We start from the raw sequence: 24,552 nt of genomic DNA, 5'->3' as shown, positions 1-24,552 counted from the left end.
CCTCCCAATTCAAATGGATTGGATGTCTACTTGAGATACACTTACAGCAGAAGGATGAAGATAGGTTGTTTTTCTGTTTGAGTTGTTTTGTAGAATATCCTAGAATGATTTCCTGACCAATGTATTGATAATCGTTCTATCGCCATATCCTGAGATCTATCCTGAGATCAATGTTATTGTGAGCTTTGTATCGCACATGGTATAATATTGTGAGGTACCAAGAGGTTCCCACCCCTAGTGCATGTATTCCATCAACGCATACAAACTTTATAAGATTAAACAGGGATTATTTATGTTTTATTTGTATGCTCTTTTTGGAAATCAAAATATGGTCACCCTAGAATAACGAGTCAGCATGTGAAGTAATTCGTTTTGATTGCTTCTGCGCATGTAGGTCAGTTTGCTCAGGGCGTGTTGGATGCGGGTTAGTGCGCATGCATAATACTCGAACGGGCTCAATGGAAAAAGGCAGTCTGAACGGGCACGCCAAAAAAGCATATGACGAAAAATTGTAATTGTCCATGAAGACCTGCAGTCTGAACCTGGCCTAAGACAAAGCAGAGAGGTGAAAGAGTATGATAATGTCTGCAACATGTATTCACCTTTAGCGCTTTGAGTCGGGCCTGCTCTTCTTCCAGCGCAGCTTGCTTCTCTCGCTCGTCCACTTTGGTGAAAGACATTCCTGTGCTCGCTAGTGACGACACTGCATTGGACAGAGTGCTGGCCCTGCGGGATGGACACTCATGCTTGGATGCGAGCAATTGCGGCCCTGAGGAAATGGGCTGTGACTGGCAAATTAACATACCTGCTGGCTGCCGTGGAGTCTTTCACCTTCTTGCCCTCTAGAGAAGCCAAGTGCTGCTCCAGAGCTTCCAGGAGGCTGCTGGGAGCCTGTCATGGTGAGAAGACAACCAATCAGGATGCCGCTCACACACCACAAACTAAATTTGTATGTATATGTGAACATTGACACATGAAATGCAGTGGTGGGCAACCATGCAAGATCATATAGAGTATAAATTTGACAAAAGAAAGAATTTTGGGTGAAACTTACAGTAATTTACTCAATTTTGGCGATAGCCATATTGCCCAGTACTACTTCAAAGTAAGTCTCACTATCGGTTATTTTTTAGAATCAATTACTGTATTCTATCGATACTTGTATCCATTAATGGATTTCTGTCAACCAAATCTTTCTTCGACTAACGAATGTCACTGGTCAATTGTTATTTATCTGGTAGTATTTCAATAAAGCAGTATAACATCAAAATGAGTTATATTGTTCTCACTGACCTTGAGGAAAAGGCTACCGTTTGGATATTTATATTCATTTGAAGGGTTATAAGTTCAATAAAAAACTTCTGAAGCTGCTTAATGTTCAATTACAGTACAGTGGTACCTCTACATACAATTTTAATTCATTCCAGGACCTGGTTTGTAAGTTGAAATGGTCGTATGTCGAGCGGGATATTGCCATAAGAATACATTATAATTCAATTAATTCGTTCCACGGCCCAAAACCCTCCGCTAAATCCTTAATAAATACTCCTGGTACAATTACTAATAGCTATACAAATAAATTAGAAATACAAATCAGAATAATATAAAGTAACAAGTGTGGTTCTAATGTGGCAGTTGTGTTTTGCACGCTGTTCCTGAAAGGACCGTGTGACTTACGAGAGAGAGAGAGGGAGGTGCAGAAGAGTGTGAAGTTTTAACTTTCTCATTTCATGTTGTTGTTGGCATCGGCTACGGCGGACAGTAGCCGTGTTGTGTTGCACCATGTTGTTGGCGTCGGCTACGGCGGACAGTAGCAGTGTTGTGTTGCACAAGTTTTGAAATAAATGATTAAAAACCTGGTGAAACTGTCGACTTCCTTGCCGATGCTACAATAATAATAAAGAATCGTAAATTTTAAAAAAGCGTTTTTACTCTCACCTTAACATATAGACTGGTGAACTGATGTCAGATGAGGCCGGCCATATTGTCGAGCCAGTTAACTCACATGCACACCACGCTCATATTTTTTCATTATTTCCTTCTTAATTTCAATGGTAATCGTCACCTTTTTCCATTTTTTTTTTCACCACCTACACCAACCTTCTTGGGAGTCATGTTGATCTCACAAGAAAATCCGCTGTGTGTCCGTCTTGTGGGTAAAGAATGAAATTGCGACGCTGTCATAAATTGCTGTATTTCGAGCATGTCGTCATGTGTCGAGACAAATGACAAGTAAAATTTTACGTCGCATGTCTAGGTACCGCTGTACGTATAATTTCAGTTTATTATTACTACGGCTGCAAATGATAAGTTTTCACAATAGATTAAATTTACAATTTCAATAAAAAGGCTATGATGACGTTATTGGGTAGTTTTTCTACGTTTCTACTTCTATATTATTTAAAACACTGCAGCAACTAAATCAGCTTTATTAGATGGTCCGTGGAAGATAAAACTATGACTACTACTTCCTCTTTTCTCCTGCCCATAGCCAACCTAACGCTGGACATCCATATGCTTCAGCTTTCTGCTATTTCAGCAAATTGAAGTTTGTAGGAAGAACTTGATTATTAATTTCACAATGTAGTGGTAGAAATTGGCCAAGATATTATGAATGAGGAAGTTGCAATTGCATGGAATAGTCATTTGAAGAAAAAAGAGCACTCAGTTGTACATATGATCTCAGAATATTTCATCAAGCCTGTTTTAGTCCCTCACCAAAAACATTTGGCTGACTGAGGTGAAAAAGAGTTCATGGCTATATCTCAGCAATGTATCACTCAATTGTTCTCGGTCTTGGCACATGTTTTCACTACTTATCTTAAAACTTATCTTTCTTGCCAAGAAACAATTCTGGGTTTTTAAACGTAATGTATCATTTTGTTTACAGTCATCTGTAGTGCCACCATATAGAAAGCTAATGATAGACAGTCGCCCACCACTGATGCACCAATGACTGCATTCCAACTATACAGGTACCCTGCATGAGAGCAACACGTGTATGGGATGACTCACTAAACCGCGGCATGTTCAACAATCGGCAGTGGGTTGTTGAAATGGGCCAACCACTAAGCACAACAGGGCAGCCATTTTGCAGGAAATGAGCTACACTGATTTTACACCTTACGCCAGGAAAACATCCCCACTTGTGTTTGTCTCTATCCCCTTGGTTGTTTCACACAACCTCATGTAAACGAAGCAGGGTCATGCAAAAAAGACAACACCAGCGAAGCAAGTCACAGACATAGAAGAAGAGTGGAAATGATAGTACTTACACAGACTGTGAACTAAAGTGGAAAGATAAGGGGAGAATACAGAATATAAAGGTGGTGACAGTCAGGGAAGGAATCCATTTGAGGCTATTTAATAAACCGCCGACAGCACAGCACCTACAGTATCTTTGTGTGCAACCTTAACTGTCAATGTGCAAAACTCACTATAGCAACATTTGTGTGGACCTGACACCTTTATTTACTGTAAAAGGAGGTGCTGAAGAAGAGGTTTGAAAGGAAATATTAAAGAGGAAGTAAAAAAGCACAGGAAGGAGTGCACCTCCTGTGGAGGCATGCGCTTAAGAGGGAAAGCATGCAGAGAGTACACAGCATGGCAAATAGTGGCCATATTAAATAGTTTCAGGTTGCAACAATTGTCGGTCATGTTGAAAGAGGCATCTCAATTGTATGCGATCAGCTGTCTCACATTCACTGAAACCTCACCAAGTATATCAGGACTAATGAACTCAATACAAGACCTGTAATGAATATCTTGCCTTCACCTCTGTCAGGAGTTTATCATTATAATCTAGTTTTCAGTGGTGAACAAGTGCTGTTTTTAATATCACAGCTATCTCATTTTGAGAGTGAAATATTGGAAACAGCTTTTAGTTGGATGCCGTGCAGAGCCACAAAACATGCCTATCTTGACTAGGGTTGGGTACAGAAACCCGGTATTTACCACGCGCACTTGTTCCGAAAACAAGCGTGATGTCAGTGGCCCTATTCTCGACCCAGAGAGTAGGGTAAGGCAACACCAACAATTAGAAATTTCATTATTCATTGTCCGAGCCGCTTATCCTCACAAGGGTCATGGGGGAGCTGGAGCCAAGCCTAGCTAACTACGGGCATTAGGCGGGGTACACCCTGAATTGTTTGCCAGCCAATTGCAGGGCACAGAAATTGCATTATGTAAAAGTTAATATTTTTACTTTGTTTTAAAAAAAATATACTCCAAGTTGCATCCATTTTGGCACTGGCAAATTAACTCACTGACAACGATAAACATGTAATCCATTTGAACTGGGAGGGCTGGCTACATTAGTTCATTTTATATCAGACCTCACAGTTTAAATGGATTGGACGTCAACTAGTGACAAATTAAAATTCACAGAAGGAGTAAAAAAAAGCCACATGATTGGACGTCTATTATCATCACTGGCACAGTGGGCAGCTTCAAGAACCATTTAAGCACCAGAACAGTTTTTAAAACAGTTTTAAAAAGTACCAAGTACCGTATTTTTCGGACTATAAGTCGCAGGTTGTTTTTTTTTTTTTTCCTCTCTCTCCATAGTTTGGCAGAGGGTGCGTTTTATACTCTGGAGCGATTTACAGTGCCTTGCAAAAGTATTCGGCCCCCTTGAACCTTGCAACCTTTCACCACATTTCAGGCTTCAAACATAAAGATATAAAATTTTATTTTTTTGTCAAGAATCAACAACAAGTGGGACACAGTCGTGAAGTGGAACAAAATTTATTGGATAATTTAAACTTTTTTAACAAATAAAAAACTGAAAAGTGGGGCGTGCAATATTATTCGGCCCCCTTGCGTTAATACTTTATAGCGCCACCTTTTGCTCCAATTACAGCTGCAAGTCGCTTGGGGTATGTTTCTATCAGTTTTGCACATCGAGAGACTGACATTCTTGCCCATTCTTTCTTGCAAAACAGCTCGAGCTCAGTGAGGTTGGATGGAGAGTGTTTGTGAACAGCAGTCTTCAGCTCTTTCCACAGATTCTCGATTGGATTCAGGTCTGGACTTTGACTTGGCCATTCTAACACCTGGATACGTTTATTTTTTTACCATTCCATTGTAGATTTGGCTTTATGTTTTGGATCATTGTCCTGTTGGAAGATAAATCTCCGTCCCAGTCTCAGGTCTTGTGCAGATACCAACAGGTTTTCTTCCAGAATGTTCCCGTATTTGGCTGCATCCATCTTCCCCTCAATTTCAACCATCTTCCCTGTCCCTGCTGAAGAAAAGCAGGCCCAAACCATGATGCTGCCACCACCATGTTTGACAGTGGGGATGGTGTGTTCAGGGTGATGAGCTGTGTTGCTTTTACACCAAACATATCGTTTTGCATTGTGGCCAAAAAGTTCAATTTTGGTTTCATCTGACCAGAGCACCTTCTTCCACATGTTTGGGGTGTCTCCCAGGTGGCTTGTGGCAAACTTTAAACGAGACTTTTTATGGATATCTTTGAGAAATGGCTTTCTTCTTGCCACTCTTCCATAAAGGCCAGATTTGTGCAGTGTACGACTGATTGTTGTCCTATGGACAGACACTCCCACCTCAGCTGTAGATCTCTGCAGTTCATCCAGAGTGATCATGGGCCTCTTGGCTGCATCTCTGATCAGTTTTCTCCTTTTTTGAGAAGAAAGTTTGGAAGGACGGCCGGGTCTTGGTAGATTTGCAGTGGTCTGATGCTCCTTCCATTTCAATATGATGGCTTGCACAGTGCTCCTTGAGATGTTTAAAGCTTGGGAAATCTTTTTGTATCCAAATCCGGCTTTAAACTTCTCCACAACAGTATCTCGGACCTGCCTGGTGTGTTCCTTGGTTTTCATAATGCTCTCTGCACTTTAAACAGAACCCTGAGACTATCACAGAGCAGGTGCATTTATACGGAGACTTGATTACACACATTTGGATTCTATTTATCATCATCGGTCATTTAGGACAACATTGGATCATTCAGAGATCCTCAATGAACTTCTGGAGTGAGTTTGCTGCACTGAAAGTAAAGGGGCCGAATAATATTGCACGCCCCACTTTTCAATTTTTATTTGTTAAAAAAGTTTAAATTATCCAATAAATGTTGTTCCACTTCACGATTGTGTCCCACTTGTTGTTGATTCTTGACAAAAAAATTAAATTTCATATCTTTATGTTTGAAGCCTGAAATGTGGCGAAAGGTTGCAAGATTCTAGGGGGCCGAATACTTTTGCAAGGCACTGTATGTGTGATTATTTACGGTCGGGTCGGGCCGGACTCCTCTCTCGCTAACTTTTTAAAAATAAATATATATTCATATCTTTATACTAAAACGATGTATGGATGTTAAATAAAATAAATAATTTGGATAAAACAGAGAAGGCGCTGTGCATGCCTGCGCACGTGACCGCCATAGCCCCGCTCCCTTTTCAATCTTCCCCTACCGCCCTGGCACCCTCCGTGAGTCCATCCACGTATTTTCTTTTCGATATGCAGCAGCTTGGAGTGAAAAACAAACTAAAGACAGGGGAATTGAAAAGCAAACAACTGCGGTAGGAGTGGGGTGTGGAAAGGATTCAAATTGTTGAAGATGCAATACAGAAACCTGTGTCTGCTTCGCTGAATGTAAACGAATGTGGCGCTTTGTTCTCATACGAGAAATATATTTAACAAACTTTTCCAGTGTTATTTTGTTGTGTAAATGCATTTATAATGATCATAAAATACATAGACTATCTAAACATTGAGAAACCATTCTGCCAACAAGAAGAGATTAAAAATAAATGTCAAATCCACTATCCGCCTGTTAGTACAGACACACAAATCTAAAAGATATGTTTATTGAATATCCATCTTAGTCTTGTTTAACTGGGAGAATTAGTTACAAAAGACAGGCTTTAATTTGTCATCATTATGCATATATACACAGGCATAGTCACAAATGTGATCACACAAAACGCAACCACGCATCGCATCCCCACATTTCCTCCTTCTCCTGATTCCTCACAAATAAAAGATAGAATTTCGTTTCTTTTTTTCAGGCTCGTGCCAACAGATAAAACATAAAATTTCAGGGTTTTTTCGGGCTCAGGCCTGCAAATCAAGTTAATTGATCGGCGGAGCAGGGTAGGCTTTAATACCTGAGAGCCGGTCGGGTCGGGCTGGATTTTTTAGGCCCGATCTAAAGTCTAGCGTCATGTAATGTTAGCATACTGTACACTTATTCAGTATGCTGTTCTCTATTGTATTTTTTATTTTAAATTGCCTTTCAAGATGACATGTCTGTTCTTGGTGCTGGATTCTATCAATTTCCCCCCCAAAATGCGACTTATGCTCAGGTGCGACTTATATGTTTTTTTCCTTTTCATTGAACATTTTTTGGCTGGTGCAACTTATACTTAGGTGCGACTTATAGTCCAAAAAATACGGTAATAACTGGTATCAAGTACCAAGTAATAACTGGTATCATTTAAACCCAATGATACCCAACCCTAATCTTGACAGTGCCAAAAAAACACTGAGCATTTTTGTAATAAAAGGTATTTTTTAAAAATTCTAATACAGCTCTTGTATACCTGATGTTTTGGCCAGTTAGTCTACACATCAGAGATAGGGCAAGCGAGAGAAACTAGCTTGTAAGCTTACCTGCGAAAGGTCTGGAATGTCTCCCCGGTCAATGCCCACCTGCTGTTAGAGCACATAGAGAGCCAAGTTATTTTTCCCCTCCCTACGTGGGAACCGACAAACAGACTGTAAAAGACCATCATACCTCAGCTACTTTGAGGAACTCTGATATCCGGGTCATTCGGGTGAGGAACTTTTTGTAGATGTCCAGCCCTTCTTTACACTGGGTTTTCTTCATATCAAAGTATTTCTCTGTGGAAAAACGGTAAGTAGTGCACGCTGGTGTGATGACCAGGAGGATAAGAGGCTTTTCTTACCAAGCAGGTTGATGATGCCTTCATTATAGGCAGCAAAAAGTCTGATGGAGTCTTTGAAGAGGAGCATGAAGGCTGCATTGATGACTCCATTAGTCAGCTCGTTGGCATTGACCTGCGGGAAAACAATGAGCCATGGTTTACACATACGCCTGACATTTATGTTTTTGTGGCGTGAGGGAAAGCATCAATGCAGCAGACTTGTGCACACTGCAAATTTATACTGTTTTAACAAGATTATTTTCCTGAAAATAGTCAATTATTTTTCTCTATCTTGTTTTGAGTGTTAAAGACTAGTTAACCTATTAATGTGTAATATTATTCCACTTATCTTAAGTAAATATTACTATTTGTTCTTATTAAGCCCATACATCTAGAAGTTGGTAAGTTTTGTTTCTATTAAATTGACTACTTTATTGCTTAGAACCAGTCTGTTGCGCGCATTCTCAGCTAGTTGTTTTTCTTATTTCAAGAAATCTATTAGTAAAATTCACTTGAAACACTGGCAGATAGTTTGACTTATTTCTAGTAAGTGTAATTGGGCCACATGATTGTCAAGTGTCTATAGATAAGATTCCATTTCAAAGTGTACACTGGGGGTGTGGGGAGCTTCACCTCCAACTCACATTGAAATCTAGGAGGGCGTCCATCTGGTTTTGAATAATAGGGATGGTCTTCAGCAGCTTCTCTGTATTCATGGTCCTCATGACACCGTCCACTCTGTGAGGAAATGGGTGGGAAAAGTCAGCAGACACAGTAAGATAATCACACAAATCGTTCTTAAAGTGCCTGTGACACGAAAAAGCATGTTTATTTCATAATACACGCGGTATTTTATGCCCCTGAATGACATGGACCGCTTGGATGTGTGTGGAAGCGATCGCTATATTTATTTAGTTTTTTGAATCCCGCGCCATTAAAATGAGTGACTTCCGGCTTCGGTCTTGCATTGAGGAGGAGGGCGCTGTGACGTGTACGGTAGAAGACGTTCTCTTCACTATACAGTGTACTGTTGTGTATGAAGACGAAGGATTCAGCTGATTTTGCGGATTAATACTTTTATTTTTTGCATCACGCCAGCCAAACGGCTGCAGAAAAATCATTCTGTGTGCGGGAGAGGCGTATGCGCCTTTTTGGAGTTTCAAAAGGTTCCCATTCACCATGGATATTTACTGTGGGACCATTGGACTTACAAGGAAGTGAGTAAACATCTTGTTTTGTATTATGTCAAATACGAATACAGTGATTACAAAGTAAACACTATAAAATTCATTTAAATAAAGGACTACTTACGTTTGATCATTGAGAGGCATGTAAAAAGCTATCCTCATGGTCATTAGCAGTTAGCTGTTAGCACGTTAGCTGCACAACAACTCCAGCCACCCTCCTCCAGGGAACGAACTGTAAATTGCTTTCCGCCGGGCGGTTTGCCGATCCGCAAAGAAACTCGACAACCGGGTGGTCATGTCAAATAATCCAGGCTAGTTATGTGTGATTTTCCACTTCGAAGACTTTGAAACATCCCTCGGTTCGGGTTAGCATGTCGGCTAGCTGTCACTCCTGGTCTGTTTACATTCTCCGAAGCCGGGGAAGGGAAATTACATATGTCCGATTTAGGTGTCATAAAATATCGTTTGGGAGGTGTGACAGTAAAGGTGAAGTCGACTGTTTTGACCATTATGGAGTAATTTTGCCATGTCGTCTTGAATAAATGGATTTTTATTATTTTATATTCCATTTAGCACAAGATTGTTATTTGTCATGACCATGCCATTTATTTAGCAATTGGGGAAAGTACTTGGGTAAAAAGAATATCCTGTAAAAATATTGAAGAGACAGAAACAATGACATTTTGCCGCTCTCTTCGTCGCGTTTTCCTCATTGTGAATAGTTCCCCCTCAACGGGCTGACTGGTCCTTCTCAAGCCATTTATATAGCTATTGGGGAAAAATACTTGAATAAAAAGAATATCCTGTAAAAATATTGGGAGTAGAGAGACTGAAACAATGACATTTTGCGGCTCTCTTCGTCTCGTTTTCCTCGTTCTGAACAATTCCCCCTCAATGGGCTGAATAGTAAAACCGATGAGCCCAGTCTACCGCTGACGTCATCCACCTGTTGGGGACGCTAAAGCCCTATAATGGTAGGCGTGGCTAACCGGCAGATTAAAAGACTAATTTCTCGTCATCTGCGCTTTGCTAAATTGTTGTATATAGTCGAATCGTCTCAAAATATGATTCTAATTCACATAATAATGCCATTTAAGACTTTTTTTCTGGTGTCATATGCTCTTTAAACTTCGGCACTAATTTGTTGCAGGGTTGTGTTGTCTGCCTTAACAAACAGGAAAGACTTCAAAGAGACTACTTCTTAATGATGGCTTTCCTGCCGCTACTTTGACACTGCCTGTAAAATGTGGCATTCATTAATGTTGCTGTGGTTTGAATGTCATCAAAAGCATTTTGTTAAGAAATTTTTTTTGAACATCACAGCACATGCTGAGGTTGCAATTTTGAAGGCACGGGTGGATAGATGCAGCATTTTGAGTGGAATAACACCTAATAATAATTACTAAAAATAATAGATTAAAAAAATCGCATTCCTATGTTACCAAAATACCATAAAATATGCCATTGACGTGCTAACCAAAATGAGTGTCAAGGTATTTAACTCTAAAAACAATAAGTATTCACAAATAAAGGCCTTGGGAACATTTATAAACAAGAATTATAACAATCGGAAGCTATTTTGGATGCTGCACAAAACAACTTTTATCAACAAAGATTTATCAGTTTCTCTACTACTCTACGGTACAGTTAGTATGTACTTATTTGCAAAGTGCCACAGTGCCTCCCAGAAGCCAAGGTGTACATACAGTATAATCAGGGCAAGGGCAGATTATTTAAAATGATAAATTTAAAAAAATGTTGTTTAAAAGAAAAAAAAAAAGAAGAAAAAAAAAGGATATAAAAAAATTAAAATCTTGATTATTTTTATTAGTGGGGAACATTTTGACACAAATTAATAGTCACGCATTTTAAAAATACTAATTACTATCCCATTCTTAAAATGCCATGAACATGCCATTCAGCTGAATATATTAAATACTGTCGCCACAATGTGAAGCATAGGTTGTTAATCATGTGATTACATGCAATTAATATAACAAAAAAACGAAAGTTCTCTTTTAGATTCCATAGTTGAACACTGTTTTCTTTATTTTTCAATTTACTACTCTATAGGTGCTGGGCTGGGCTGGGCTGTGCTGCCGCCTCTTGAGAGACCTTTTGTATTTTTTCCAGAAAAGGAGCACTTTCAAAAGCCCCTTTCAGACATACGTTGAACTCCGGTTAATCCCCGGGATTTAACGGGTAGCCCTTATGTCTGAAAGCTATTTCCTGGGTTGACTGACACGGAGATGAGACGGACAATAACCGGGTCATATCATAGTATAATGTCTGGGACTTAACCAGGATGCGACATGTTTGAAAGCAGCTGATTAATTGCCGGGTCACAGCGCGAAGGCTGATACTAGAAAGATAGCAAAATTACACTGAAAACATAACGAAATTAATTTGCTTTTTGATCTTGGAGTAAAGGAAGAGACAGGCCATCGTCCATCTTTGGAAATGTGTGGTTTATTTTTTTGTCGATGCCGACCATAAAATCCCATCCCCCGCCCTCCCTGCAAAGAGTGCCAAGTCGCCAACACGACACAAGTCTAAAAGTGTCGAACCCGGGTAATTCCTGGTACTTCTCCCGTAAACCAGTGATTCTCAATCACCAGGCCGCGGACCTGTACCGGTCCGTGGCGAATTTCCTACAGGGCTGCCGAGAAATAATAAATCATTTGTTAACGACCGCAATCTGGCATGTGCCTCCTGACACAACAATATGCCTGTCTACTCTACTGACAAATCCGAGTAGAGATTTGTGCACGTCGCCATCCAGTGGTTGGCTGCCATTACTGGGGTGTTTACACACCTATAGCAGCCTGGCATCAGTCAATGTAAACAGTAACATTAGCTGCTGTTGGCTGTGTGCTGCGGGCAGCGGCGTCTTTGGACGGCTTTTTTACGGGGAAAACTCCGAAGCCAGATGAGCAGCCTACAACCAAGTCCATTCCCCATAATATGTGGCTAAAAGCTAGCAAACGAGGCAACAAAAGCACTGACAGCATCATACCTCATGGCGAACCGTATTGCTGAAGTCAAGAAACCTTTCACAATTGGAGAAGAACTCATTATGCGACCAAGGATATTTGCTGTCAAGTTTTAGGAGAGGCCACTGTTAAAAAAAGGTTAATTTTACCTGCACTTAATGTTAGTCTTTAGCCCCATCGTGTTGTTTTATATTTACTGTAATTTTCTGCCACACATTGCCAGTCCGTGAAAAAAAAAAAGAGGCCCTAATTACATTGGTCCGTGGTGCAAAAAAGGTTGGCGATCACTGCCCTAAACAGTCAAACAACAACAACACTTTCTTTGTCTTACCCTCGCTTAACTTTGGTGAAATCAAAGGCAACCTGTCTGTAGGAAACAGCTTTCTCATTCAGGTACCGACTGTACCTCCGGATAAACGTGGACATGTCATAGCCTGGAATAAACAAATTCACGTCACATATTACAAAATGAGTAAAATTCATGAATTGCACAAGTCAAGTCTTGATGTTACCTTGCAAACCACTTTTATCCAAGAAATTGCTGAGGTTGAATAATGTGTTTCTTGAAGCCAGATACTGCACAAAACGCTGCAAATAGGAGTAGAAGGGGTATTACTAAAAGGCACTAATCTAATAATACATGCAATCATAATCTGTTTGACATCAGTTGCCTGCGTGGTAGTGGGATTATCTGACATAGCGTGAAAGAGTCTGCGTGTCCTACCTCATTACCATACACCATGAGGTGATGCGTGGTGATCAATGACTTGAACACGACCACCCAACTGGTGTTTGTGGTCCTCTCAAACAGCGAGTCGGCCAGTTGGGGAATGTTCACGTTCATTTCGTTGGTGCAGTGGATCAAGTCTGATACAAAACCACAAAAGTATATGAGATTGTGTCTCCCTCCTTTATATCATTACGAAATACACTGTAAAAGTTCTGATACAATGACTTGTGACTTGTTCACGTGCTTCCTAAAAATAACCAGAGGTGGGATTTCCAAGCCATAAAAGTGATGTCTTTTTGGTGCCTTCAAAGCTGATGGGGCTTCTAATATTTTTGTCTTCATCTACAATAAACCCATGATGAGATGTCACGTATTTCCAAAAACACATTGAGCCCATGAGCAGACCAACACCTGCTGCTGCTGTAGACTATGAATAAACAGAAGTGACCGCAGTGGTGAGGGAAGAGATGAGTTTTGCATACCTCAACAGGTTAAATTCGTAGACTGTATATAGTAAGTCATGTGCATGCAATGTGCATGTTACTTGCTAGAACAACATTCAAACGCCAATAGAGTAAAGTGTTTATAATCATCCTATGAAATCTATTCTATAATAGTCCCTAGCATATACTCAAAATCTTAATGTTTAACAAACTGTCGCGCATGGCGTGATCCAAGACCTCTCTCAATGCCAATAAGTTTTCAGAATTGCAGCATGAGGAAGCATTGTATTGAGCAACTTTTGCCTTGTCAATTTCATTCATTGATTCTTGTCATGTCATTTTTTTCTGAGGGAAAGCTCATTTTCTCACCTTCTCAGCTATCTCACTACTGGGCTACAACAAATGACTTAAGAGTGTTTCATCAAACTAACTTGTGGTGTACTTCTAGCTAACTTAACACACTCCTATGTAAGGCACATGATTGGTTCAACGCAGAGCAACTCACATATTATTTATTGTTTTAAGATACTTATTGCCAGATCATCACATTGTTTTAAAATGGAAAATATAGTTGAGTATATTTTATAGTGATACTGACCACCAAATTTGTGATATATATTTATATTAAAACATCACACAGCACTAGCTACAATATTAATATTACAGTGTTTTTCTTTCCCCTTTGGTCCAAAGTTGAACCTTACAATATCCTGATTTGGGAATGAACCAACCCAATCCAACCAATCCTTTTAACAGCAATGCGCAAATAGTGTGTTCAATTCATGTTTTCTCTTCACTGATAACACCCGCTGCCAGCCATCAGTAAATCATACATGTGCTGTCCCACTTTCTTGTGGTTCATGTCATTTTTAACATTCTCGTGCTGGCCCAGGGTTGCAAGTCAAAGCTGCTCGACCTGCTTCTTTAAAATTGATTTAATATCGATGGCTTTCAGAAACAAGGATCAGAACGATGTTGTAATTGGGGCTGTCTTCTTTTTTTCGGTCCTATATTTGACTCCCTCAAAGTAGGACAGGATAACCTTCTCGGGAAGTGTCTGCTAGTTAACATGGGTGACTGACTGCGCGGCCTCGTGAAGAAGCGCAAAAAGCATGAATATGAAGGAAGAAGTGCCATGTCACTGTGATTACTTTATTTTTGGGGGGTTTTGGGAGGCGGGGAGGTTTATGGATACAAATGTACTCTTGTGACAGCCATGATGATTCATGCTGAGGGGAATGACTTGCCTTGCGTCAGTTGGACACACAAAGATAACCCGTAGTGAAATAAATCATGTTACGTGAGGGCTCAAAGAGCAAAGTGTAAATCAGGGTCACTCTAAATGTAATGGTGATAAGCTAAAACCAATAAAAACGAGACTAAAGTTTCAAAAATTTCAAAATATATAAGATAAAAACTACGAATTACAAGGTAATCTCACAACATATACTGTTGTATCAAGGAGGAATTGGGATTAAAACCAAGATTTTTTTTTTTTTTTTTAACAGTACAGTGTAACCAGGATTTGGGTTTCAAATTGATTTTGTTGTTGTGCTGACCTACTGGAGATGGTAAAAGTGGCGTTACATCCTTCCTTTCCCTTCCTTCCCTCCCTTCCTTAACTCGTTGGCTGCCATTGACCCCGGTGGACGTCCAATCCACGTTGATTGGGAGAGCCAGCTATGAGCTCCCAGTCGAAACGGACTGGACGTCCTCGCCATCAATGGCTGCTTTGAATTGGTCGTCAATCGCTGTCAATGAGATACAATTGACTTTTTTTCCAAAGTGTAAACCGAGTTTTGGCCCCCTTGTGAATCTTATGGACATACATAATTTGTTTTTTGACTTTAAATATACCTCTGGCTCTAGATTGCTCAGTACTGCTCTAACTCATGACAGCTCAAGGTAGTCACCTGAGCAGAACAACAGGTGTGCTACCAGCCAACGTCACAAAATGGGACCGATAGGTTTAAAAAAAAAAAAAAAAAAATTTAAATCAATATTGAATATCACCATTTGATTTTCCCCCAAATGAACAGAAAGAGAAGGTGATAATCAGTCAAAGCTCAAGCCGTATTTTTTAATGAAATGTCATAACAAGGTCCTCGCTCATATTGTCATTTTTATGTGGTTAGCATCTACTACTACTCCAACTGTCGGCTTCAATTACAAACTGACAGGTAAAGCGTGCCTACAACATGAACAAATGACATTTTTCGCTCATAAACAGCAACAAACAGTAATTGAGGACTAAGTGGAAAACATACGCGTGAGGATCTGTAGCCTGTTTAGCTGTATTCTACGCTAAACGTAGATCTTAATGTCGTTCCCTAGCGTTGGCATGTTAGCGGCGCCTCGGGCTTTGAGGCCTAGTCATTCGAGCACAGCCGCCATAACGCTACCACTGGGGGGCTTTTAACGTCATTTCCCACATAAAATCGAAAAGAAAGGAGACCTTTAAGCATACTTACAGTCCAAATGCTTCTTCTTCGGGCCCATTATTTCGTGTGTGGTGGCCTTGCATACTGTTTTGGATACAGCGGATCCCGTTACGCTGTGCTGGGCTGCTGTTATCCGGTCCGTAATGCTCTGCCCCGACATCTTCGCTCACTCGGTACAACACAAAAAAATATATATTCCCTGTGACGAAAAAAAAAACCCACACTTGTCGGCGTTTATCTTCGTCAATGAGCCCCTAGCGGAGGGAGATTAAACGTCCGCCTCCTTCCGAAACCTGGCCGGACTCCTACTTCTGCCACCGCGGTGGTTCGTATGAAATCAGAGCTAAGCTAATCGGCTATTATATTAAGGAGGGCGGAATGTGGCGACAACAACAACAAACGTTTACAATGTGTCGTTGTGCCGTTAGCTGCCCGTCACACATTCAAGGGTTGCGGTGTTTGCACACATCTGCCCCGGCTATCGCTCTCGCTCTCATCCCGCTGTGGCACTCCGGATCCCTGCCTGCCTTCCTGCATCAGCCTGCCTACGGCCGCTCCGCCTCCTGGTGCCGCCGTCGCCGATGCAGCGCAGTGGAGCGACGGAAGAAGTACGCAGACGGGCCCGAGGTGGGGGAAATGGCGGAACTTGTCAGGAGAACACGACGTCCCGCTGACCCTGGATCAGATGGGAGACCGTCCGGTGTGACGTAGGTGCACTTTAAGAACTGATTTCAGTCGAGTTGAAGTATGGATGTAATTTAGCTTTACCTTAAGCGTCACTAAAACGTTATAATTAACTCTGTAGCTGCAACTGACAGCGCAAGAATTCAAAAACAAACATGGCAAAGATTAACCAAGTAAAAATAGAATGCCGTTTTCATTCACTCATTCACTGCCATTGACGGCGATGGACGCCCAATCCCTTTGAACTGTGAGGGTTCAAAATGGATTGGACATCAATCGCCGTCAATGACAGCTAATGGGTTAACGAGTGATTTGTATTCTCATACTAATAAAAACACTCCTATAGCGATACACACTAACAAAAGCGTTCATTCACCCCCCTCCTCATCACACACACACACACACACACACACACACACACACACACACACACACACACACACACACACACACACACACACACACGCACACCACTGAAATGACTTCACATAGTGAGCATATTTTTCCGTATAAACCAGCAAAACACCCTCAAACACACTGTTGCAGAGGTGTCAAACTAGCGGTAAGGACGCCATAACTGGCCTGCCACTTTATTTTTTTGGCCCGCTAAAGTAAATTATTCGGGTTGACTTCATGATTCTCGCTGATTACAGAAATCAGAACATTTACTGCTTATTTTTTGCTGTTGTTTGTTTGGGTTTTTGTTTTTTTGTTTTTTTTTCTAGAAAACATGTTTACGTAAACATTTAACAAAATAAGGATAATATTTATTTTTTTAAAATGAAAAACAAATATTTTTTTAAAAGAGTGATAATTTCCTTTTTTGTGTTTTTTTTTACTTAAAAAATGAATTAAATGAATTAAATAATTATTCAAAATAAACAAATAAAAAAAATAGATATATTAATAATAAAAAAGATTAAAATAATATGTCGCGCCCCCCCCCCACACACTTTTTTAATTGAAAATCTAAAAGGGAAAAAAAAAATGATGAAAAATATACTGTTGTACTACCTGTCACATTAAGCTGCTGGTCAGATGGAGTTTTGTTACATAGTCAAGCGAGCGCGAGTTCCCGACGTCGAGCTTGCATCCCATTCCCCATTCCCAGCAGTATATTTAAATGCAAGTGAGACGGACAGATGTACAGACAGACAGATCTTATCCAAGTGTGGACCATGGTAGTAGCATTAGCTCCACCCGTAATGTAACACTCCCCCTCTTTTAGTTAAAAATAAATAAATAAATAAAAAGAATAGATAGTTGATTGATATCATGGCTGCCCTAGTTGGTAGAAATAATGTCCACCGAAAGTAACCTAACCGAAGGTAAACTACGATGTGGCCCACAACACAGATGAGTTTGACACCTCTTCATTAATGAAATACTCGCATGCTTGAGATTTTTTTCCACCCGTATTTATGTGAAAGGCTTCTAAACATGACTAAAAAGCTCTCAAAACAACCCCCAAAAATGCTCATATACAGTTGATTTACAAGTGAAATATTCTCAAACAATAATGAAACACACACACCTGGTTATACAGTGCCTTGCAAAAGTATTCGGCCCCCTTGAACCTTGCAACCTTTTGCCACATTTCAGGCTTCAAACATAAAGATATAAAATTTTAATTTTTTGTCAAGAATCAACAACAACTGGGACACAATCGTGAAGTGGAACAAAATTTATTGGATAATTTAAACTTTTTTAACAAATAAAAAACTGCTGCAAGTCGCTTGGGGTATGTTTCTATCAGTTTTGCACATCGAGAGACTGACATTCTTGCCCATTCTTCCTTGCAAAACAGCTCGAGCTCAGTGAGGTTGGATGGAGAGTGTTTGTGAACAGCAGTCTTCAGCTCTTTCCACAGATTCTCGATTGGATTCAGGTCTGGACTTTGACTTGGCCATTCTAACACCTGGATACGTTTATTTTTGAACCATTCCATTGTAGATTTGGCTTTATGTTTTGGATCATTGTCCTGTTGGAAGATAAATCTCCGTCCCAGTCTCAGGTCTTGTGCAGATACCAACAGGTTTTCTTCCAGAATGTTCCTGTATTTGGCTGCATCCATCTTCCCGTCAATTTTAACCATCTTCCCTGTCCCTGCTGAAGAAAAGCAGGCCCAAACCATTATGCTGCCACCACCATGTTTGACAGTGGGGATGGTGTGTTCAGGGTGATGAGCTGTGTTGCTTTTACGCCAAACATATCGTTTTACATTGTGGCCAAAAAGTTCAATTTTGGTTTCATCTGACCAGAGCACCTTCTTCCACATGTTTGGTGTGTCTCCCAGGTGGCTTGTGGCAAACTTTAAACGAGACTTTTTATGGATATCTTTGAGAAATGGCTTTCTTCTTCCCACTCTTCCATAAAGGCCAGATTTGTGCAGTGTACGACTGATTGTTGTCCTATGGACAGACTCTCCCACCTCAGCTGTAGATCTCTGCAGTTCATCCAGAGTGATCATGGGCCTCTTGGCTGCATCTCTGATCAGTTTTCTCCTTGTTTGAGAAGAAAGTTTGGAAGGACGGCCAGGTCTTGGTAGATTTGCAGTGGTCTGATGCTCCTTCCATTTCAATATGATGGCTTGCACAGTGCTCCTTGAGATGTTTAAAGCTTGGGAAATCTTTTTGTATCCAAATCCGGCTTTAAACTTCTCCACAACAGTATCTCGGACCTGCCTGGTGTGTTCCTTGGTTTTCATAATGCTCTCTGCACTTTAAACAGAACCCTGAGACTATCACAGAGCAGGTGCATTTATGCGGAGACTTGATTACACACAGGTGGATTCTATTTATCATCATCGGTCATTTAGGACAACATTGGATCATTCAGAGATCCTCACTGAACTTCTGGAGTGAGTTGGCTGCACTGAAAGTAAAGGGGCCGAATAATATTGCACGCCCCACTTTTCAGTTTTTATTTGTTAAAAAAGTTTAAATTATCCAATAAATGTTGTTCCACTTCACGATTGTGTCCCACTTGTTGTTGATTCTTGACAAAAAAATTAAATTTCATATCTTTATGTTTGAAGCCTGAAATGTGGCGAAAGGTTGCAAGATTCAAGGGGGCCGAATACTTTTGCAAGGCACTGTATTTAAGTCACTTTTAACAAGTGACAAGGTCTTACACATATAACTGAAATGTCTTTCACTCTCAGACTCAGGACTAAAAGCTCTTATCTCTTAACACTACTGAAACTCTCTCAACACACAACAGGATTTTATTTCACTATCATACACTCAGACTTACAACTGCGATCATTTCACACACCATCGTGAAATGCACTCTTATATGAAAATTTGGTAGTATGTATGACAGAATTTCACTGCTGTGAAATACTGTAGTTTTTCTTGTTGGATAGAAGAGATCCATGTAAAATTTAAAATTTCTGACTTTAAACCTTTAAGTGCATATGATGCCACAAAGCATGTTTATTTCATATTACATGTGGTATTTTATGCTCCTGAATGAAATGGACCGCTTGGATGTGTGTAGAAGCGATCAATATACTGTATTTATTCAACTTTTTGAATGCTGCCCTATGAAAATGAGTGACTTCCAGTCTAGGGTTAAGGAAGAAGGCGGATGTGACCTTAGTGAATGAGCTCATCTTCACTACACAGCATAGGTGTCAAACTCTGGCCCGCGGGCCAAATTTGGCCCGCAGTGTAATTATATTTGGTCCGCGAGGCAATTTCAAATTAATATTAGAGCTGGCCCACCAGTATTACATGGCGGCAGCGCTGTAATGCTACATTCACTGTTCATACAAAAAAATCCCAGGATGCTCTGCTATTGTTTTGGTGCATCAAAACAACGCGACAGAGGCAGACACGCCCCCTCCTTTGTGTCTGTAGCGTCTATGGTAGCGGTCATGGATGTATTAAGAAGCTAGTGATCCGTCGTCGTGCAAACTCCTTCGGCTAAAACCTCAGTGGACTCCGTATCCCTGTTCCTCTCCCCCGAACCACACTTCGACCTCAAACTACAACTGTCACTGTATTACCCTACCAAGAAATGGCGAAAAGAAAGGCAGAAAATATAACTTTTTTGGACAGGTGGGAGACGGAATATTTGTTTACATATGGAAAAGACAGACTTTTTTGTCTTGTTTGTGGAGCCAATGTGTCAGTAACCAAGGAGTACAATATTAGACGACACTATGAAACAAAACAGCAGGACAAATATAGACCCTCCTCACCAACGTCACAAAATGACGTGTCGCTGTATCCGGCCGCCATATTGTCCGTCAGTGTTTATCCGTATTCTCAATGGTTTCAATTTGTCGTGCAATTTATAGTGCAATTCATGGAAGCCCCGGTGCTTTCAGACACTGTAAACTCATTGGATGTGTTGCATAAAAGGCGTTATGTGGAAAAGCTTCAGTCTATCCAGTCGCCAGATCCATATTTGATGCCTAAATTGATATTTTTCGACCCACTGTCTACGCCCTCTCTGCCTGACATCTGCTACCCTGATATCTACAACTATCTTGTCCACACAAAATCAGCCTATTCTCACGAAAGTTTGAAAAACTTTAAGAGCAGCACTAAGCAACATTACCTCGTGTGACCCTTTACTTCCAACTTTCTAAAATAGCGACAATCAATAAAAAAAAAAAGTTGACTGCGATGGCTGACGCTTCAAGGATAGGTGGATATTGGACTATTTCTTCAATAAAACACGCAACAACTATGTCTGCCTCATTTGCAAAGAGACAGTCGCTGTTTTTAAAGAGTTCGATGTGACGCAATATTACCAAACAAGACACGCTGACATGTACGACAATATTACAGGGAAGATACGCAGCGAGAAATTATAGCAACTTGAAGCTAGTTTAATTTCACAGCAGCAGTATTTCGCAAGAGCCCGAGTGTCGAAAGAGAATGCCACAAAGACGAGATTGTTGAAATTATGAATTAAAAAAATTATAAAGCAAATGTGACACACAGAAAGGCTTGCTAAAATTTGTTTAAATATATTTTTCTATGTAAATCAGCCAAGGTAGCCCCCCGCATTTTTACCACACCAAATCTGGCCCCCTTTGCAAAAGGTTTGGACACACCTGTTTAACTTCTTTCACTTGGTACCAGCTAAATATTATTCAAAAAATAATGATGGTAGAAGAAATAAGCATCTTTAATTTGAAACTGTATGTTTGTCGGCGATTAGCCTCGCAATGATCTTAATTGTGGTTGTCAGCCCAAAACCCTCTAAATATATATTAAATGCATCTTACCAGATATAAAATGACTACTACATAATCTGTAGTGATCGTTTGGTGCCCAGTTTTCTCGTCAAATTGCAGCAGTCCATCTCGCTCTCCTCTCCGGGTCTCTCGGAATACGGTAGAACTTCAAGTCTCTCCATCTATCTTCTCTGGTATTGCAACCAACCGCCACACACGCCTGCACCATTTTGATTATTAATGTTAACGAGCAGAAAAACACGCCATAATAGGAGGAATTTACGTAGCGGTAATGCTTAAACTCGACGAGCTGACGGACAATATGGCGCGGAGGCGCGGTTGTGACGTCATGTGAGTAGGGTCTATAACAGGGGTAGGCAAACTGGTCCTCGAGGGCCGCAGTGGGTCCTGGTCTTTGTTCCAACTGACCCAGCACAGATAGTTTAACCAATGCGGTTTCAGCAGAAATGAGAAGCACCTGACTGCAATCGACTGATTGCACTTGTAAAACAGCAGATTGGTGAAAAGGTGTCCTCTTAATGGGTTGCAACAAAAACCCGCACCCACTGCGGCCCTTTGTGGAATAGTTTGCCCACCCCTGGTCTATAAGGACATGGATACGACTGAAAGGAGCCAGAAGGTAAAGGAAATGAAAATAGAAACTTTTCTACTCAATGAAGATGACGAAAACGTTTCACAGGAGACGTCTGACTGGTGAACACCTTTGTTCGATAATGAAGGATTCCTCAGCTCAAACCCTGAGTCCCGACATTGATGAACTGGCAACCAAGAAAAGACGCCAGATGTCTGGCTTGGGCACATCAGAGTAGATTAGTGTGTCGCAAATTTAGCAGTAAATACATTTTCTATGCACTTTTTCTTGCTACTCCAAAGTCCTGAATGGTTGATTTAGTCATAGTTATGTTTTGTTTTTTGTTTTTTTCCTTCCAAATTTATTAGCCTGTGTCAGAAGCTAATTTTGACATTTATCTCAGAAGGCTGCAAACAGAAAGGAGGCGTTCAATTTTTTATTTAAATTTTATTTGATATGCCATTAATATTTTTTTATTATTATTACTACTATTGTTATTGTTAGTAGCATTATTAGCAACTCGATTTTGCCCACCTGTACTTCGAAGTTACTAGTATATAAGCCTTGCTTGTTCAGTATTCATTGTTAAATCAAAACTTGTTTGGTTCCATATTATAAGGTTCATTTGTTCAATCTTGGCCCGCGGCTTTGTTCAATATAAAATTTTGGCCCACTGTGAATTTGAGTTTGACACCCCTGCTATACAGCTATACTATATTGTATGCAGAAGGACTGTGGATTCAGCTGATTTTGCAGATTAATTGGTTTATTTTCGAGTCTCACCAACCCAATGTGCTGCAGGCGTTTGTTGTTACACCAGGGAGAGAGCTGTGAGCCTTTTTTGGGTTTCCAAAAGATGCTGCTCACCGGGAAGAATGGGCAAAACAAGTCAGAATATCGAGGAACCATTGGACGGACGAGGAAGTGAGTAAGCTATGTGTTATATATTATGCCAAATACTGGGATCATGGCACACGTTTTAATAAGGAGGTGGCTTGTATTTTATGGGTGACAATGATTGCAGTCGACCGTGGCGTGTGACAAGCCGCCCGATGTCGGCCGGGGTGTCCGCCGATTTTCGACATTCACTCCCCTGTTGCGTCCTCGGTGACGAGCACTCTCGCGGCACTGCTTGCCATGGCCTCAGCAAGGGAATGACGAGCTGTAACAGTCCGCTGAAAGTTGCTCGCCGCTGGAGGCTGCCCGATCGCTGAAGGCAATCACTCCCGCCGCCGTGTGTGACATGAGTCAGGGTAGTTTTGTGTGATTTTTCTTGTTCGAACGTGCTATATAAAAAAATGAATTATTATCATTATTCCTCCATTTCCAAGTCCCAGGCAGGGAAATGACAAGAGCCCGACTAACTCCGGTGGCATAAAATACTGTTCGGGAGGTTTAAAAAGTTGTCAGTTTTGACCATTATGCAGTAATTTAGCTCTGTCGTACTGAATAGATACATTTTTAATATTTCATATTCCATTTAGCACAAGACTGTTATTTGTCATGACAATGCAATAAACAGTATATAGCAATTGGGGAAAAAAACACTTAGATACAAAGAATATCGTGTAAAACAATATTGGAGTCGAGAGATAAAAACAGTGATGGCATTTTGTGTTCCCCATTCAGTCTGCTCTAGTCATCAGCCTCGGGTTTGTTGTCTCAATCGCCTTTTTCTCGTTCAGAATCTTCCTCATCCTCCAAAAACGACTGAAACATATATGGCTGTATGTCACATACTTCCTCTGGATTGACAGTATTGTTAGAAAAATCCACACTTGAACCAGAATCGCTGAAAAACGCTTCCTCCTTCATTGGGCTCAATGCTAAATCCGGTGAAATCGCTCAATTTCTGACGTCATCACTAAGATGGAGGCGCCAGAACGCTATAATGACATAACCAGCCAAACGGCAGATTTAACGAAGCATTTCTCGTCATCTGCGCTTTGCCAAATTGTTGTATATACCGTATTTTTCGGACTATAAGTCGCAGTTTTTTTCATAGTTAGGCTGGGGGTGCGACTTATACTCTTGAGTGACTTATACGTGAAATTATTTACACACATTATTATAACATTTCACATGTTATTTTGGGGTTTTGGCGAGACACTGATGGTTTGGTAAACTTGTTAGCATGTTCTTTATGCTATAGTTATCTGAATAACTCTTAATAGCTATGTTACCTTAACATACCGGCCATGTTCGCATTTCGTTGTTCATGCATCATGTAACATTATCATACTGTACACTTATTCAGCATGTTGTTCTCTATTGTATTTTTATTTTAAATTGCCTTTCAGTATGACATATCTGTTCTATGTGTTGGATTTTATCCAGTAAATCTTCCCCAAAAATGCGACTTACACTCCTGTGCAACT

The 24,552-nt window shown here is 40.5% G+C and overlaps 1 protein-coding gene across 4 annotated transcripts in view; it reads right to left on the bottom strand.

The window, feature by feature from the left end:
- picalmb (phosphatidylinositol binding clathrin assembly protein b) overlaps positions 1-16,413 on the bottom strand; it is a 34,947-nt gene extending 18,534 nt beyond the window's left edge. For 2 of the 4 annotated variants that reach the window (XM_057838345.1, XM_057838347.1), the window contains exons 1-10: positions 15,735-16,404; positions 12,815-12,957; positions 12,603-12,678; positions 12,422-12,524; positions 8,555-8,648; positions 7,932-8,043; positions 7,760-7,866; positions 7,636-7,677; positions 806-891; positions 603-726 (exon numbers count right to left, since the gene is read on the bottom strand). In XM_057838345.1, coding sequence (XP_057694328.1) covers positions 603-726; positions 806-891; positions 7,636-7,677; positions 7,760-7,866; positions 7,932-8,043; positions 8,555-8,648; positions 12,422-12,524; positions 12,603-12,678; positions 12,815-12,957; positions 15,735-15,864 — 1,017 coding nt within the window. In that variant the 5' untranslated portion in view covers positions 15,865-16,404. Of the gene's footprint in view, positions 1-602; positions 727-805; positions 892-7,635; positions 7,678-7,759; positions 7,867-7,931; positions 8,044-8,554; positions 8,649-12,421; positions 12,525-12,602; positions 12,679-12,814; positions 12,958-15,734 lie in introns of all 4 variants that reach the window. The other 2 variants (XM_057838344.1, XM_057838346.1) reach the window with 2 other exon arrangements.
- Between the last annotated feature and the right edge of the window lie 8,139 nt (positions 16,414-24,552).

The sequence above is a fragment of the Corythoichthys intestinalis genome, chromosome 6 (assembly GCF_030265065.1).
Source record: "Corythoichthys intestinalis isolate RoL2023-P3 chromosome 6, ASM3026506v1, whole genome shotgun sequence".
Classification (NCBI taxonomy): domain Eukaryota; kingdom Metazoa; phylum Chordata; class Actinopteri; order Syngnathiformes; family Syngnathidae; genus Corythoichthys; species Corythoichthys intestinalis.
This window is presented reverse-complemented; position numbering and strand designations above follow the sequence as displayed.